Source organism: Pagrus pagrus (genome assembly GCF_965226575.1).
Source record: "Pagrus pagrus genome assembly, chromosome: 8".
Taxonomy (NCBI): domain Eukaryota; kingdom Metazoa; phylum Chordata; class Actinopteri; order Spariformes; family Sparidae; genus Pagrus; species Pagrus pagrus.
In genome coordinates, this window is record NC_140192.1 from 15,544,033 (window position 1) to 15,561,872 (window position 17,840).

General features: G+C 41.7%; 2 protein-coding genes across 2 annotated transcripts in view; both read left to right on the forward strand.

Moving 5' to 3' along the window:
* The window catches only part of LOC311261887 (phospholipid-transporting ATPase ID-like), a gene marked incomplete at its 3' end in the record, with an annotated part of 32,773 nt that extends 23,538 nt beyond the window's left edge, over positions 1–9,235 (forward strand). The window contains exons 10-26 of the mRNA XM_084360900.1: positions 652–810; positions 943–1,031; positions 1,887–2,080; positions 2,189–2,397; positions 2,985–3,028; positions 3,211–3,376; positions 3,549–3,737; positions 3,848–3,963; positions 4,693–4,857; positions 4,973–5,084; positions 5,306–5,411; positions 5,537–5,678; positions 6,344–6,527; positions 7,256–7,479; positions 8,010–8,093; positions 8,933–9,178; positions 9,230–9,235. Of these exons, the coding sequence (XP_084217026.1) occupies positions 652–810; positions 943–1,031; positions 1,887–2,080; positions 2,189–2,397; positions 2,985–3,028; positions 3,211–3,376; positions 3,549–3,737; positions 3,848–3,963; positions 4,693–4,857; positions 4,973–5,084; positions 5,306–5,411; positions 5,537–5,678; positions 6,344–6,527; positions 7,256–7,479; positions 8,010–8,093; positions 8,933–9,178; positions 9,230–9,235 (2,435 nt within the window). The remainder of the gene's footprint in view (positions 1–651; positions 811–942; positions 1,032–1,886; positions 2,081–2,188; positions 2,398–2,984; positions 3,029–3,210; positions 3,377–3,548; positions 3,738–3,847; positions 3,964–4,692; positions 4,858–4,972; positions 5,085–5,305; positions 5,412–5,536; positions 5,679–6,343; positions 6,528–7,255; positions 7,480–8,009; positions 8,094–8,932; positions 9,179–9,229) is intronic.
* Positions 9,236–9,277: 42 nt separating this feature from the next.
* Positions 9,278–14,563, forward strand: LOC311262009 (putative phospholipid-transporting ATPase IM). Its single transcript, XM_084361106.1, has 3 exons — positions 9,278–9,412; positions 10,032–10,162; positions 10,704–14,563. The coding sequence occupies exons 1-3, from the start codon at positions 9,286–9,288 to the stop codon at positions 11,031–11,033; spliced, it is 588 nt and encodes a 195-aa protein (XP_084217232.1). The 5' UTR covers positions 9,278–9,285; the 3' UTR covers positions 11,034–14,563.
* Positions 14,564–17,840: the final 3,277 nt, after the last annotated feature.

The window sequence follows — 17,840 nt, forward strand, 5'->3', positions numbered from 1 at the left end:
TCCAATGAGGAGCGAGCTTCCTTTTTCCGAGCACTCCGCCTTTTTTTGTGTGGCCGCTCGGAGCGCTCTCTCAACTTTTCAGAGAGGTGCTGGTGACGTCACTGTCGCTCTTTTTCTTTTTCCTGGCCCAGGCAATAATATTCAACACATTTTTGTCTCATGTCATGCACCCACATCCTCCTTGCTTGGATGTTCCGACGTCAAATAAAAAAACAAATGGATAGCAAACCGCAAAGGGGCAGTGTCGATCATAGAGCGGCAGTTGTCAAGATATTGATGTCATCGAGACAAGACGTTTTTGGCGTTTGTGCGCTAAGGGAAAAAACGCCATGTTTTTTCCCTCAGCGCACAAACGCATCATCCAAGCCCTCCATCCAAGCGCACCGCCGGCGCTTTCCTGCCCATAAAAAATATTTTAAGTATATTCCTGGTGGTACTATAACCATCTCCCAATCAAACCCAGGAACACTATGATGAATGTGTTGAAGGCAACACAAAGACATCAATTTTCACTGAAAATTCCCTCTAATTTCCCTCAAGAGCAAAACATTTGATAATCACCCATAAATTATATGTATACATGCTAAAATGATATGTTTGTCATTCTGAGCACAACCTCAAACCTGCTGTGTCACCTCTCTCTCCCTCAAGGCGAGGTACGCTGCGAACCCCCCAACAACCGCCTGGACCGCTTCACGGGAACGCTAACCTACGCCGGGCAGAAATACCCACTGGACAACGAGAAGATCCTGCTGCGTGGCTGCACCCTGAGGAATACCGAGTGGTGCTTTGGACTGGTGCTGTTCGGAGGTGGGAAGGACACGTGTTAATGGGGAACTAGTGGAAACTGTAAACCTTGAGGGAGGGATACGAAAAACAAAACTCAAGCACAAATTCACAGTTTTGATATGAGGTCAACATGTTTCTGTTCCTCTTCATCAGGTCCAGAGACGAAGCTGATGCAGAACTGTGGGAAGACCACATTCAAGAGGACCAGTATAGACCGTCTGATGAACTTCCTCGTCATTTGTGTGAGTTCTCAAATGAATCAGCCTTTTTTCTCTCTGGATGGCCGACAGTTAATTATTTCGTGATTGAAGGTGTTGATCATTTTGCCGCTAATTTTCAGTTCATCAGTTGATTGGGTTGCCATTAAAGGAGACATATTATGCTCATTTTTAGGTTCATAATTTTATTTTGGATTACTACTAGAATCGGTGTACATGCTCAAAAAACACATCAGTTTCCTCATACTGTCCACCGCTGCTGCTGCTCTGTCTGAAACGCTCTGTTTTAGCTCCTGTCTCTTTAAGGCCCGCCTCCTGAATGCCCAGTCTCTTCTGATTGGTCAGCTCACACACGCCTGAGCCAGCACCGCTAACAACAACAGAGCAGCTGCGTTTAATTAATTCTTACGTGCGAAACTAGTTGCTAGGCATGAGTACAGGAGTTAAAGGCGGGACTACTGACGAGGCGTTTCAGGAGCAATGTTTTCTGTGGGAGAGAGGAGCTTCTGTTCGTGCAGACTTTTACCTTTTCAACTTCAAGAACATATATGCATAAAACACTGAAGGATAGAAAAAAATGAAAAAGCATGATAGGTCTCCTTTAAGAAGGTGAGAAGTTGGTTATTCAGCAACAGAATTTTGATCCATATTTGATCAGAGCTGCTTAGACTGAATGGAGATTTGTGAGTCTAGTGTGCTGTCGGACCTCCAGACTGGAAATAACTGGAGAGACCCACAGTGTATACACAACCAAACCTGGACCAGTCATTACCTCCCTCCCCACCAGTACCTTTATCTGGGGCTCAGCTTTCAGTCATTCTTGAGAATTTGTTCCCGTTTCTGTATCAGCTCACCTTTTGTTACTCCCTTTCCATGCAGATTTTTGTCTTCCTGGCCTTCATGTGCATCATCCTGGCAATAGGAAACTACGTCTGGGAGCTGAACGAAGGCTCACAGTTCACAGTCTTCCTGCCCAGACAAGATGACAACGGTGCTGCCTTCTCTGCCTTCCTCACATTCTGGTCGTACGTCATCATCCTCAACACTGTGGTGCCCATCTCTCTCTATGTTAGGTAACAACGTGCGTCGAAAGGCTATTAGTTTAATTGGAAACAAAATGTGGGTGTTTTATGAGATTATATCTGCTTCTTGTCAATTCCTGTATCTACATCTGTGGGCAGTGTGGAGATCATCCGGCTGGGGAACAGCTTCTACATCGACTGGGACAGGAAGATGTACTACGCACGGAAAGACACCCCCGCCGAGGCGCGCACCACCACACTGAACGAGGAACTCGGCCAAATCAAGTACATCTTCAGTGACAAAACAGGGACGCTCACACAGAACATCATGATCTTTAACAAGTGCTCCATCAACGGCAAATCTTATGGTAAGATTGAAGACATTAACCCGCAGCTCTGAAGCTGGTTCAAACGACCTCAGTGTATCTGAATACAGGCAGAGACGAGGGGTTAATTCTAAGATCCAAATACAGGCAATAGGTTTTTTTTGTAGCCTTAAAAATAGCGAAGAGGGAGCTATCCTTATGTTTGTGAACACTCAGGGCTCATGATCTCTTTATGAGGAGCTCCTCTGGGAATATTGCAAAACATGGCAGCCAGACTCCTGACAAAAACCAGGAAAAGAGACCACATTAATCCAATTTTAATGACCTGATTTGTTTTATTTTAAGATTTTACTTTTTACTCTTAAAGCCTTTCATGGCCTGGCCCCAGAATATGTATCTGAACTGCTGTCCCCTGAGATCATCAGGCAGGAACCCTGTGACTGTTTCCAGTTCACGTTTAAAGCAACAAAATGTAACTTCCTGGGGAAAGATAGTCGTTTGTTGAGTCTCTTTCCACGGTCGTCCAATACTGATGCTTTGGGTCAGCAGCCCGGGCTGTACCTGACTGGTTTATTGTGTGTTTGAATGCACATCAAGCATGAGTTTCATTTGTTTTTTGTTCTTTTCAGGGGATGTGTATGATTACACAGGTCAAAGACTGGAAATAAGTGAGGTGAGTTGAACTTTGGTGGTGTATATTCAGTAAATAGCATTATGTTTTGCATTTTTTTCAACAGCTTCCCTTTCTGTGTACAACAGTGTACAATCCACGGATTAAATCAACACTACAGTTATTCAACCAAAAAATAGGAGGGTAAAAAGGCTTGATTTAATTTTCTCTCTCTCGCTCAACAGCACACAGACACAGTGGACTTCTCTTTCAACCCGCTGGCCGACCCACGCTTCATCTTCCATGACCACGCCCTGGTGGAGGCGGTGAAGCTGGAGAACCCAGAGGTCCACGCCTTCTTCAGGCTGCTGGCGCTCTGCCACACCGTCATGGCCGAGGAGAAGAAAGAAGGTGAGGAGGGACGAGGTGTCTCTGTTTGAGCAAGTGAAAAACAGCCTCTGTCTAATTGAAAAGAGTCAATAGATAAATGCAAATCTCATTTCAGCAACAGTAAAAGTTTGAGAACTAATCAGTCGCAGTAATAATAATAATAACAAATAAAATTACCTTTTTGCACTTTCAGGAGAGATTTTCTACCAGGCCCAGTCTCCAGATGAGGGAGCGTTGGTAACGGCGGCCAGAAACTTTGGATTTGTCTTCCGCTCCCGTACACCAGACAGCGTATCCATCATGGAGATGGGACAGCAGCGCAGCTATGAGCTCCTCGCCATCCTGGATTTCAACAACGTCCGCAAGAGGATGTCCGTCATAGGTACAAAATCCACTGAAAATGGATTATTCGTGAAGGTTCCTATTTTGTGTGAAACGAATATTTGCTCTCATGTGCAGTCTGTGTGTGTTTTTGTCTATTTGTGCATACAGTACGCAGTCCAGAGGGGAAGCTCTCTCTCTACTGTAAAGGTGCAGACACGATCATCTATGAGAGGCTGCATCAGTCCTGCAGCAAGCTGATGGACGTCACCACAGAGCACCTTAACGTCAGTAATATTCCTCTGTCTGCTCATTACACAGAAAGAGAAGAAAAAACATTTTTAAGATTTGGTTTCCATTCATAATCTTAATTCTTCTGATTCTTTTCCTGCTTTTTTTCTTTTTTTGCTGGATGTTTGTGTGCGTGTGTGCCTGGTCTTTCATCATGTGTCAAGTGTGTTTGTGGGTGTTTATACAAATAAATTTCATCCCCATGTGAATGTACTCCATCCAGCTATAAACATAAAGTTGGATGAAATCCACAAAGAGGTCGTCCAAAAACATTCTTGCTGTCCTTGAAGCATAAATTATTGAATTTGCGTGCTTGGACTTCAATTGTTTAGCACTTTTGAATTGCCTCAAATTATTTTATGAAAAACAAAGACAAAGAGGTTTGATCTTTAAAGATGATCCAAACCAACAAGTACTTTACAACTTCCCTACTCTAAAAGTCTGTGACAGTCGGCCCTAAGATCATTGATTTCTACTGAAGACATAAAACTTTCAATACATGTTACAAACATGCTCTGGGATAAACAGAATACATGGAATGGGATTATGTAATTAGGATACAACAGCTTTTCCTTCTGTTTATAAATAAATTATTTTTTTATAAATTATAAATACCCTCAGCTTATGTGTCTGTTGGTTCTTCCAGGATTTGTTTGTTGTATTTATACGTGTGTACCTACATGTGCAGTGTTCACCCGTAAAAGTATGTTCATGCCAACCTGCAGGAGTTCGCGGGGGAGGGCCTACGGACTCTGGCCCTGGCCTATAAGGATCTGGATGAGGAGTATTTCAACCAGTGGAAACAGCGCCACCATGAGGCCAGCACGGAGATGGACGACCGAGAGAGCAAACTGGACCAGCTGTACGAGGAGATAGAGAAGGATCTGCTGGTAGGAAAACAAGGGGGAAAAGTCATGTTTCAGTAAAGCTCACGCAGTAAAAGCTTAACTAAGTATTTGCCAAGTGTATGACGTGTTGATTATGTGTCTGAATGTGTGTGTGCAGCTGCTTGGAGCAACAGCCATAGAAGACAAGTTGCAAGACGGAGTACCTCACACGATTGAGCAGCTGTCCAAAGCCGACATCAAAATCTGGGTTTTGACTGGTGACAAGCAAGGTACAAAACATAGAAGTTAAACGTCCTATGTTAAGCTCATTTTCTGGCTCATTCTTTAATTTTGGGTTTTTATTAGAAAATGTTTCCATGTTTTAAAGCTCAAGAAACTCATGATTTTTCTCATACTGCTGCAGCACCCCTATTCACATAACCTCACTGCGTAGCACACCTCTGTGTTACTGCCTGCTTACTGATATTGTGTTGACGTTGTTGTGTTGCAGAAACTGCAGAAAACATCGGTTACTCATGCAACTTGCTGCGGGAGGAAATGAACGACGTCTTCATCGTCTCGGGCAACTCGTCTGAGGATGTCAGACAGGAGCTGAGGTCAGAGGGAGTTTTGATAATGATAATTCAAATTCCGACTGAGCAACTGAGCAGTTGTCGTTTTCACACGCTGATTATGAAACGTCTTCATGCCTCCAATAATGTTTTATTCTCTTGCGGAGCAGAAATGCGCGGACCTCCATGAAACCTGACGTGGTGGAAGATTCAGTGTTTCTGTCAGAGAGGACTCTGGGTAAAAGTGTGAAAGTGGTCACAGACGAGGTGGCGAACGGAGAGTACGGCCTGGTTATCAACGGGCACAGCCTGGTACGATAAGGAGTTTCATCATTACAATGCCCTGTGTTAAAGTTGCAATGTGCTAGATTTTTTGTTAAAGCATTCAAAAAGCCTATGTATTGTGTTGCACGGATATTTATTGAAGTTAGCATGCTAACCAGCTAGCCACTAGCCACTTAGCCACTATAGTCCGATAATAAACAAACCATCCCCCAATGCTCTGAGCTCCCAGTCCGAGAAGGGTCTGCAAAACAACCGCTGTCTGTAAGGTTAACTAAGCTAACAGCAGCTACAGTTAGCAGCAGTTAGCGGTCACTCTGAAGATATGCTGCCCCCTATTTGTCTTCTTATCCTTAATGCTTACATATTGCACCTTTACCTGCCCTTTGTGACTTTTCTTGCTTATTATTTAAATTCATGAGGGAAAAAGTTATTTTTTTCGATTGCATGAAGAACCCAAAAATCCACTAAGGAATATAATATATGCAACTAACCTTTATTTTGTGCGGAAAGGTTTTATTTGACATATTTGATAAAAAAAAAGTAACCCAACCTTTGCCAAATCAATCACATGATGGCATCATCAGTGCCATAATTTTAATTTGTTTCGTGAACAATCATATTTGATCTCTGAACACAGCTAAGTTTTAAAATTCTCAGCTGTTGCTCTCTCTTATTTCCCCATGCTCTCTCAGGCCTACGCCCTCGAAAGCAGCACGGAGCTGGAGTTCCTGAAGACGGCGTGTATGTGTAAGGCAGTGATCTGCTGCAGGGTCACTCCTCTGCAGAAGGCTCAGGTGGTCGAGCTGGTCAAGAAGTACAAGCAGGCGACCACACTGGCCATCGGAGATGGGGCCAACGATGTCAGCATGATCAAAGGTATCAGCAGGGCGACGGAAAGCTTTATGTGTAGACGTTCAAGATGATGGTGTTTACATCGAAAAGTTGCATGGGAGGATACACAGACAAGCAGAAATGACACTTTCCCAAAAAAATCGGTTGCTTGCTGAAGATTGCAAGTGATCTTTTAGGTCATTGTTTTCCATCAAAAAAGCTTTGAGACGCTGACCAGAGATGACATGAAGAGTTGATTAGTAGATGAGTAGATCGTCATAAAATTAATTAGCAACTACTATGCATTGAAAATCGATTAATGGTTTCGGACATCTTGCAAACAGACAAGCATCCGCTTTCCAGCACCTCAGGTGTGAGGATTCGCTGCTTTTTTCCTGCTGATTGTAAATCTTTGCTATAGCAAAACAAGCAATTCGAAGACATCAACTCAGGATTTTCTTTTTTTTTCATTTGCTCAATTAATCAAGAAAATAAACTACAGATTAATCGAGGATGAAAATAAGCATTAGTTGCATGCCTGGTATGATAATATGTTAGCCATAACAGTTTAATATGCAGATGTCATGGTGAGTGTCTCTCAGCTGTTTTTGGTGTGTCTCTGCCCTCCTGTGGCCAAAAATTGATTGAAACCTACGACCAGAAAAATGCCTCAAAAACTCTTCACAAATAGGAAAGATACACTTCTCTTTAGCTGTTTTTGGCTACAGAGAAATTCAAACACCTCTTTCTTCTCCCTCTATTTGTCCACCCAGCGGCACATATAGGCGTGGGCATCTCGGGTCAGGAGGGGATGCAGGCCGTGCTGTCCAGCGACTACACCTTCGCCCAGTTCCGCTTCCTTGAACGCCTCCTGCTGGTGCACGGCCGCTGGTCCTACCTGCGCATGTGCAAGTTCCTGCGCTACTTCTTCTACAAGAACTTCACCTTCACCTTCGTCCACTTCTGGTACGCCTTCTTCTGCGGCTTCTCTGCACAGGTGAGAGCGTCAAGTAAGATGGAGGGAGGGAGGAGGGTGGACAGCTGACAGTTGTGGGTGGGCGGAGGGGTCCGTTCTGCTCTGATTGACTCGGTTGTTTGTCCAAACACCAGGCGTAATGAGAAGTCTGGAACCAGGTTACGTGAACACATGAAACATCAGCACAGAAAAACACACTAGGATGCCTAAAAACATGAAAAGTGCTGCAATTCATAATAAGACAAAGGGTGCAACTTGGAAAATAAAGCTGCATAAATAAAGGAATGAAGAGGCTAGTTTATAATGTGCACCATCAACATGATTTAGAAGCTGTTATGCAAAGGTAAAAAGCTACTTAATGTACAAACATAAATTCAGGTAAAGATCTAATTAAAGATGCATAAACCAGCGCAGAATTTAATAACCAGATTAATAATAAGACATCATGAATAAAATGCTTCAAGCTGTTATAATATTAATATAATGGTATTAAATGTCTGCACTACAGAAGTTGTTTAAAGAGTTTTTCTGCGTTTGATTTTGCTTTTCAGACGGTGTACGATGAGTGGTTCATAACACTCTACAACCTGATGTACACAGCACTACCTGTCCTGGGGATGAGCCTGTTTGATCAGGTAACTATGTGATGTGTGTATGATCTCGTGTGTGTTTGTGCCAGAGGATGAACGAGGTGACAGATTTGATAATAAAGTTTATATGATCACCTTTTAACAGTGGTGGAGGAAGTATTCAGATCGTTAGTAGTATTAATATTATTATATTATATTAATAAGTATTAATATCACACTGGAAAAACAGTCCTTCAGTGAAAATGCTGCTTGAACTTGAATAGATGTAATGGCTGTAGAAAAATGACACCAGTCAAGTGTGGATCGGTTCCCTTATAAGCCTCACCTCCACAATGCTATCCGGCGTGCTCATGGGGCTCAATATTTTCAACAAAAATGAAGCTCGCATCACAGAACGAAGGAATGAGTCTGCCAATGTGCAACCAAAACAGGAAGAGGCTTTATTTTCTCTGGTGAAAACCGGTTAAAAACCAAAATCTTTCTCCTCGAATGAATTATATTGCTATCTCGGGAAAACAAAGTTTCATTATCTCAAGATCTCGAGAAAATTATCCCGTTATCTCGGGAAAAGGGAATAAATAAAATGTATGAATGCGTGGCCCTTTAGGCCCTCCGTAGTTGTCCTTTAAGGTCAGTTTAGTTATTCAGTCATGAAAACAAAGAGTCTGTTATTTAGTTTGTTTAGGCAATGAAGATCTTTCTCTTCTGATTAAAAGTTCTTCCCCAAAACTACATAGTGCTCCTTTAATTTAAATCAAGACATATTTTATATGCTCTTCATGTGCTTACAAATACTTTAGGCTCAAGGTGTTTAAGCATACAAACAGGAAACATGAACACACTCACACTAGGACCTCACATCTTTGTCTCTCCCTGGTGGTCAGGATGTGAACGACGTATGGAGCTTCCAGCATCCTCAGCTCTATGTTCCCGGTCAACTCAACCTCTACTTCAGCAAGAAGGCCTTCTTCAAGTGTGCCCTCCACAGTGGCTACAGCTCCATGGTGCTCTTCTTCATCCCCTACGCAGCCATGTACGACACCGTGAGGGACGACGGGAAGGACGTCGCTGACTACCAGTCCTTCGCCCTCCTCACCCAGACATGTCTGCTGTTTGCCGTCAGCATCCAGGCATGGGGAAACCTTTTCTTTTCGGATTATCGTGTCTTTTGCATTTTTCAGCTTTAGAATAAAAAGAATAACGTGTTTTCTCTGTGTGTCCATAGTTGGGGTTGGAGATGTCTTACTGGACGGCGGTGAACACTTTCTTCGTGTTGGGCAGCTTGGCCATGTACTTCACTGTCACATTCACCATGTACAGTAACGGCATGTTTCTCACGTTGCCGAAGGCCTTCCCTTTCATAGGTGAGCGCTAAACTCGTCAGCTCACCAAACACACGCACCACTGGGTCAGTGAAGGTCACTGAAATTCTGTGAGCATTTCCATATTTCTGTCGCTGATAAGCATGTCGGCTCTGAAGGAAAGCTTTGTTCATTTCTTTACACAAGGCTCTTCCAGTGTAAAGGTGGCAGTATCATTCAAACAAGTTGAATCATTCTGCCCGGTTCAGTGTCTGAATTGTGTCTGGTATGTTTGCACAGGCAAAATATCTGGTTTATAACTAAACTAAACACCAAAGCTGGCTTGGATCTCTGCAGTGTGAGCAGTAGGCCAACCACTCCTGTTTTGGATAGTATCATCAGAGTATTTCAGGTGCAATATGTAAGAATTTTAGTTGAAAACTCTCACCTGAAGTTAGCAAGCTAACCAGCTAGTCCGGGCTCACCCTGGTCCAAGGCTCCTTTGCTAGTGCAGTAAACATCAACACACCACCCTGTACTCCTAACCCTCAGCCTGGACTGCTGGCTGCATGGCTAACTGAGCTAACTAGCTAATGGTAGCTACAGTTAGCAGCAGTCAGTCGTTAAGGTGAAACTGTGCCACCCATTTGTTTAAAATGTGTATGTGTTTGTGTTTGTCCAGGAACAGCCCGAAACTCTCTGAACCAGCCCAACATCTGGCTGACGATCCTCCTCACCTCAATCCTGTGTGTCCTTCCTGTGGTTACCTACCGCTTCCTGTTGATTCAGCTCTGCCCCAGCATCAATGACAAGGTACAGATGGAGCTCTCCTACCGTAGACTTAATATGCACGCTTGCTAAGACACAGCTGCAGTTGTAACGAATTAACTGCTTTGAAAACTCACACCTCCCTTTTTGGATTTTTCAAGACAGTTAATCTTGCTTTTTGAGGATATCCTTATCTCCATTTATTGCTAATTAACTTTCATTAATGTGTTTAGCAAGCATAGAAAAAAGACGCTCCTTTTTACATTTGCAACTTTTCTTCAGTATCAAAGTGATCCAGTCATAGCTGACTGTACATCTGTGAGTACATTGCAAACAGGAACTGCTAATTGATAATTCGGCATGTTGTTAATTGTGCCAATTTGCCATACAGCCTCAAAAACTTACTCCATGGCAACATTATACTCCCTGTTTACGTCCCCTAAAACCCCAAAATTATGAGAACTGAAGTAAAACATTTGCATGTTGCATGATTTTCCACCAAATAGAAGTAAGAGTCAGCAACTGTTTGGATAAGTATGTCTCTATCCAACATGTTGACTTTGTTACAATTTGCCTAAACTTTCAGGTGATGTTCAAGGTGAGACAGGCCAAAGCGACACCTCCTCCTCCAACTCGACGAACCCGCATCCGCCGCACCAGCTCCCGCCGTTCAGGCTACGCCTTCTCGCACGCGCAGGGCTACGGGGACCTGGTGACATCGGGCCGGTTCCTGCGGCGTCCCGCTGTGTCGCGATCTTCAGGTTTCACCCACGTGGGTCGCACCACCACGGGCTTCAGTCCCATGGGACGATCGGCTGGGTACAGCCCGACGGGACGCCCCCAGACTGCCAAGGTCCCGGATGTGGAGGTGACATCGCTGCAGATGTACAGGACTATCAGAGATCCTGCCCTCTGACGGAAGAAGAAATAATGCCAACTGGACAGCTGCATGCTGCTGGCAGTCAGAGGTGTTTGAGGCTCTCATTTTTTCTTTTGTTACCATGAGGAACTTCATGTCGACGATTTTTCATGATCCATCTCTCATCTGCTCAGTAACCTCAGACAAGGGTTGAAAAATGCATGAGCCTTGTATTTTGTAATATTTTTTCAAAGGGAACTACAGCAAAATGTGGAGCCACTTCTGATCGGATACTTTCCTCAGATTGTGAGTGTTCATGTAAAACATGCCTCATGCAGAGGCAACACATGAGAGGTTTGACTAATGAAGTCTTTCTGACACTAGAAACAGTTACAGGGTGATTCATCTTCAAACAGGAGCTACCACAGAATGACAAAGTGTCATCATGTTTACAGACTGCCCAGATGTTCTTCACTCTGGGAGTCCAGATGCACAGCAGGCTTTGCACAGAGGATATAACCAGCAAAGCCATTTTGATGAAGAATCTTTCAAATTTGTACTTAAAGTGTTTGTTTTAAAGCATTATATTTCCCTTTCTTCAAAGCTGTACAAGCAGTTAGCACTTCAGCACATGGCAGTGGGAGATCACTGAATGTTCAGGAGATCATGAGTGTGTCGCTCCCGGCAGTTGTCTTCTCAGTTGCTCGGGGGAGCAGAAGAGCAAGAAAACATGTTTTTTTTTTGCAGCAAGATTCAGCATTCTGGGCCCATCTGGCTTTTGTTGGACGTTTGTGTGTTTTGTTCCACCACTTTCTGCGTGCTTAAAGAATTTTATGCAACCTAAATTCATTTGGGAAAATGAAGAAAATCTCCAGAGTCGTCGTTTGGCCGAAGATGAGTCTGTGAAGCGGATTCTTTGGATTTAAAGTCAGACAAGGGCATTTAATTACAATCTTCGGTACCACTGTGCAATGAGACATACTTTATACTTATATAAGTTGCAAGTAATAGTGTTAGTATTAGATAGAAAATGATGCATTTTTTGCTTTTCAGATAAGAAATAAGCTATTGACAAGAGCAATGTTTGGACTGACGGGTTGCAAAAGCTCCATTTTGAAAATGCATAACTTAATTTGTGAGGTGGGACCAACACACAGTCCTTTAACAGCAGACCTGATGGATAATTAGGAAGTCATGAAGCTTTTTTCTCACTAGGCTTGCAGACATTAATTAAGACAATAATTATTAATACTAAGTAAGTAATAAAGGGGTTGTTACACCACAATAATCCATCAAAATATGCCATCCATTAAACTATTCTTAAATTGATTGCTGGTTATGCTGAAGGAGGATATACATTATCCATCCATCATCTACACCAACTCATCCTGTCCCAGCATGCACTGGGTGGGAGGTGGGGCTAACTCTGGACAGGTTGACACTCACACCTACAAGCAATCCAGAGTCACCAGTCAATCTGACTGTGGGAGGAAACCAGCCAATGAGATTTTTCACAACCTCACAACCCAAAAGTTGCTCTTCTGATGGTTTATTATTTATCTGTCTATTAGCTTTTTATAAAGCTTTGAGTTATAACTTATAAACAATAAAGAATGCCTCCTGACAATGTGGTACCAGATTTTCTACAGTGCAGCTATATAGGAGCATGAAATATCTGGGCAGTATTGTACGTGGCTGTAGCCAGATCACATCTACATCCAGTGAAAAGGGATTTTTCTCCAATAGATTGTGTCTACGACTGCTGGCAAACGAAACCAACTACACATTTTCATCTCATCAAGCAGCGAGAGATGTGGACTGCGCCAGCTGTGTAGTAACCACATGTAATCTTGATACAGAAATCAAAAAGTTGTTGTTTGCTGTGGGAAAGTCGACCACATCTTCCTGTGCTGGGAGGTTTATCATACTGTACACACGCTACAGTGTCCACATGTCCTCAACCTGCTGGTTCTTTTTGTTCAGTGCAGTTTTTGGTGCGTTCACACCTGCAGTCAAAGCGTGTGAAAAGGGTCTAAAAACAGCCGCTTGGAATATTCTCATGGGCTTTTAATCATTACAATTTGTATCTCATTTTAAAATCAGTTTATAAGATACAGCACTGCATTGACATCATCTTTTGTAATTTTTTCAAAGTTCTGTATTCACTGTAGGATTATCTGTTGTTATCTGGCTTGTTTCCAACATCTTTCTCTTTCAATCTTGTATCAGCTTACTGAACATATATATATATAATAATACCTACCATCAAAAGAAACACAGAAGCTGCCGTATTATTCAAAGCAAAGAAAATTCCTGCATTGTGCAAAACAGAAACAGTTGTGACAAGAGTATTTGATGGAAATCAGTTTTGCGCAGCTACAGTCGTACAGTCGGGAGGTTTCTGAAATGTCATGTTTGTTATTTCAACCTGAGGATGACTTCTGTAGGTCTGTGGGATCGATCTTAATTTATTATCTGGTGTGTGAAGGTTTAAATAACAGTTCAGATGGAATTGTTTTCATACTTGTACAATGATATCATTTAACAGCTTTTTCTTTCCTATATCTCATGGATCCATGATTGGTTTTTAACTTTTTTTCATCCGCAGTTGATTATAAACCATTAAGACGACTGATGGATGCCTTGAAATCATAAACCTGTTGAATCAACTGTATTGTTTGTATCTGACCATCTGTTACCGCTGTGTGTTTCAGTCAGTTGTTGCCCAGATTTGAATGTACTAACACGTAACCTGCTGGTGAACCAAAGATTCATTCAAGGCCTTGTCTGACATGGTTTCCTCTAAATTTCCTCATGGTTTCTAAATCTGATGCTGGAGGTCAGGGTGGTGAAGCTGGTTTGCACCACTGACAGCACAGTTGTTGTTTACTGCACAATTACTGTGTGGAAATATATCAAAGCTTGAATATGCAAAGGAAACATTAACAGCATGTTTGTAAAACTTGCTGATATTCCATCTTTGCCTAAGGGTCCATTTTTTCGATTAAGCTCAAAGTCTTGTTTTGTTCAGTCTTTTCACTCGATGGTCTGATAGCTAGTCTAGTTTTGTGCAAGATGTGACCAGTTTCATTACACTTGGGCCTGTTTCACACAGGTCTCAGTTGGTAATAGCAGATACATGTGCAGGGCTCCTGTATGCATTTGTTTGGGTCACAACTGTCTCAAAGTGAAATACATGAGCTAGAGGACATGAGCTCATATTGCAAGTTGCATTTTGCATATTTGGAGAAATCAGCTAACAGAGCTTTTCCTGACAATTAAATGCAGATTAAATTCATTAAGAATACAGTCAGAACAGCCCACTAATGTACTGCAAGTCTTTTTGTTTCAGTATTTCTGTGGTACTGTCCAAATAAAGTGTAGCCTTAATGAAAAGATATTTATCAATATATTACTATCATTGTATCTCCGTCCCTGAAGACTGAAACTGTAACCACATAAGGGATTTTTTGATAATTTCTCTTCCTCAAACTTGACTAAAGAAATCTTGCTCTTTCTGATAAGCATTTTGTATAATTTTTTACTTAAAAAAGTTTTTACTGCAATAAAAACGTCTAAAAGATCAACATGTCTTATCTGTGTTGTTCTTTTTTACAGTCCGAAGAAGATTTTTTAATTCTTTGTGCATCTGAAGTTATCGTCTAGGGCTGAATGTTGATTTATGAAGATATATTTAGATTTCATGAATGCTTCAAACGTATTAATGTAAACATATTTGTCACCTCCACACTTATTCTACTCAAAATGCTCAGTTGGACTGACAAACTAGCCTCTATTAGACTTTACTAAAGCAATCTCAACATGTTAGATTCAGATTCAGACAACTTTATTAATCCCACTAGGGGCAAATTGCTTTAACAGCTTGCCTCGCACACATAGTGAAACATGCCGTAACAATGGCACTTTACAGTTACAGTCATCCTGCAAAATGGCCAAAAAAAGTGTAAAATGACAAGCGATTGCATAGCTTTCATGTATCAGTGCACGGAGGCCCACTTTCTCAAAATATACAACTATATGTTCCTGTCTCACTGAGTTGAACAAAGGAACAGAACATCATCCTAAAGGTGAAGTAATATTACTATGTGAAGTAAATTATCGGAGAAATCAATCATATAAATTTAATTAAAGTAAAAGGGAGATCAATTAAATATATTTAGACTTGAGCTATTAATGGAAGATTTTGCAAGAAGAAACTGGACAGAACTTTTACTTATAAAGCACAATCTTTGTCTAATAAAACCTGCACGTGTGCAGGTCCTGACCAGCAGATGGTGTAATAATCCTTTACACCACAGCTGTAATATCCCTGCCAAACCACAACACCAGCCTGATGTTTCCCTTCATTGTGTAACACTGAAAGAATCTCTGGAGCACAACAACTGCAGGGATTTATTACGGCTGAAACAGCACATGTCCCGTTTACCATTCACGTGCACACGCAGTAATATGTGCTGCGTGTAATATAATATGATTTATGAGACTGCTCTGCGCTGCCCATCATGCTAACAGTCTGGTGCATTGAGGCTGTTTATGATGTTGTTGCTGAAAATGAGCGCCATGTATCACTAGAAAGCTCTGGCTGTGCTCTATGTGAGGGCCAAAAGAGCACATCTGTGATCATAAAGAAGATTAAAATGAAAGGAAATGTGGTGCAAAGGTGTAGCTTCATATCTGTTGTGTGACCATGCTGTACATTCTGAGACAGGGACCCACACGTTATAACTCTCCTGTGAAATAAAATAGACAGAGTACATGAGAAACTAACCCCTAAAAAACATAAAGGGAAGATGTTGGAGCTATAACTGTGTATGAATTCATTAAATGGATATTATCTCCTGTATATAAAGCCTCACAATGGATTACTTGCCGTATCCATTGTTCCCTGTGTAGCAGCTCGCTGTGTGGTTGTTATTCTGATGTTACTTATGTTTTTATGTCTTACAATTTTGGTGTGGTCCTGATGGAGGGGACAAACATTTACAAGAGGTCACAGGACGAAATGGACTCAGTAATCCGGACACTGTGTAGCTCAGCAGACCTGGGGAAAAGCATGTTTGTTCCTAAAGCCAAAGTATTGGATGAATTAAAAATAAAAAGTCATAGGATCACCAAATGATCACAGAATGATGGAAAACTTTGACCAGACAGAAGAAAAACTAGGGTATCTCTCTGTTTTGTCTTCTGAGGACCATAAATGTCTGTAGTTGTTGAGATAGTTCAATCTGGACCTGCATGGCTGAAACCGATCTGTCCCACTGGTTGTGAGCAAAATCTGCCATGGCAGAACTCATATCATTTGCTTCCTCTTCAGCTGTAAGGTGTCAGTTTTTCTGCTTTCTTTACTAAGTGCAAAATGATGTGGATCAGCTCCTCCACTGAAGTGGGTGGACAAATTATTCCAGCTCCAAAAGCCCTGTGTGAATCTCAACATCACAGCCCATTCAGAGCTGGGTGTGTTTACGCCCCTAAACTGACACTTATACTGGAATTTAATCATAAATGTTATCTCAAGGCAAACGCCTCTTACTTAGCGTGATTTCCCCACTGTAGTGCTATGTCTTAACATTTTTTTAACAAAAACTTATTAAGTCTTTGAGTTAAACAAGCAGAACTTTCAAACATTCGCTGCTTTTATCACATAAATCATTGTAGAACAAGTATTATGGAGCATTCAAAAACAAATTATCCAAATGGATACAGCAGAACCAGAGATGTCACCTTTTTTATTCCATGGACTCTTCTTCCTTTCAAAAACCTGCCACCTAAATTACCCACAATGCAACTTAGCCACTGTGACATCACAGCTCATATCTTTACAGCGTGCCATCTGAAGGGGAGCAGAACCGATCAGATATGATGGTTACACAGTTTCACACTTCACCTTGACTGAGCATGTACAATACAAATCAAAGTCATAATACGTCTCAGAGAATGAGAGGTCAGCAGGGGCCTCCTGCTCTAATTTGTAAAGTTTGTTTCTCAGTAAATTGACCAGGGTGTAGCCTGCCTCTTTCTCAGTGCATGCTGGGATTGGCTCCAGCCCCCCGCAGCTCTGAAGGGGGTTTATAAATGACCCAAAAGATAAACGGATGGAAGGTTTTCTCTGAGAGTCATTTATTCTCACAGTCTGAGATCATTGGGGATGATAGGGATTTCTTTCCCACCAAACTATGATCATGTTTTGTCTAAGAAAGGAACACCACGGCCATATGCCGTCTTTACAGCTCACTTATAGTTTTCTCAGTGGCAGCTGCAGAAAACGGATGATATGAACCTCAAACTGAGGTTGGTGGTCTTTAAATTTAAATCTGATAGCTTCCGGTATTGTAAGATAATGATGGTTTATAATTTACTTTGTGTTAGGAAGAGCAAAAGAGACTGTCAGAATAGTTTTGCTTATTTTAAGTTGTTTTGTTGTTTTTAATGATAGGACATCTACAACACACGCTGAAAGCACATTGATGTTCACAGACGTTGTACATTATAATCACATAAAGATGCAGAATAATGCAGATTGCACAGACGTCTCAGTTGGTCTACATGTGAACTTGATCAACTCCTCACAGCTGCAGCATGTTGCAACAGAGAACTCTGGATTGTTGATTGACAAAAAACACTGAAAACTCTACATCAAAGCCTTTCTCTTATTAAAAACACAACAGAGATGTTTTTTAGTCCTTTTGAAGACTAAAATGCAAAAATGAAATGGTTTTTTTTACTTTGAGTATTTTAAATTTGGGATTTTTTTTTCTTCTTTTCTGCTTTTGGTCAAACTTTTCATCCACTCTCTTTTGTGTTGTGTGTCATGTAGGCTTCTATCATCATTATTTGCATAAATAT

Excerpts from the sequence above, each read along its gene's own strand:
- LOC311262009 (XM_084361106.1), top strand. The coding sequence starts at position 9,286 with ATGTCTTACTGGACGGCGGTGAACACTTTCTTCGTGTTGGGCAGCTTG. Across the intron at positions 9,413-10,031 it reads GAAGGCCTTCCCTTTCATAG|GAACAGCCCGAAACTCTCTG; the intron begins GTGAGCGCTAAA and ends GTGTTTGTCCAG. Across the intron at positions 10,163-10,703 it reads GCCCCAGCATCAATGACAAG|GTGATGTTCAAGGTGAGACA; the intron begins GTACAGATGGAG and ends CTAAACTTTCAG.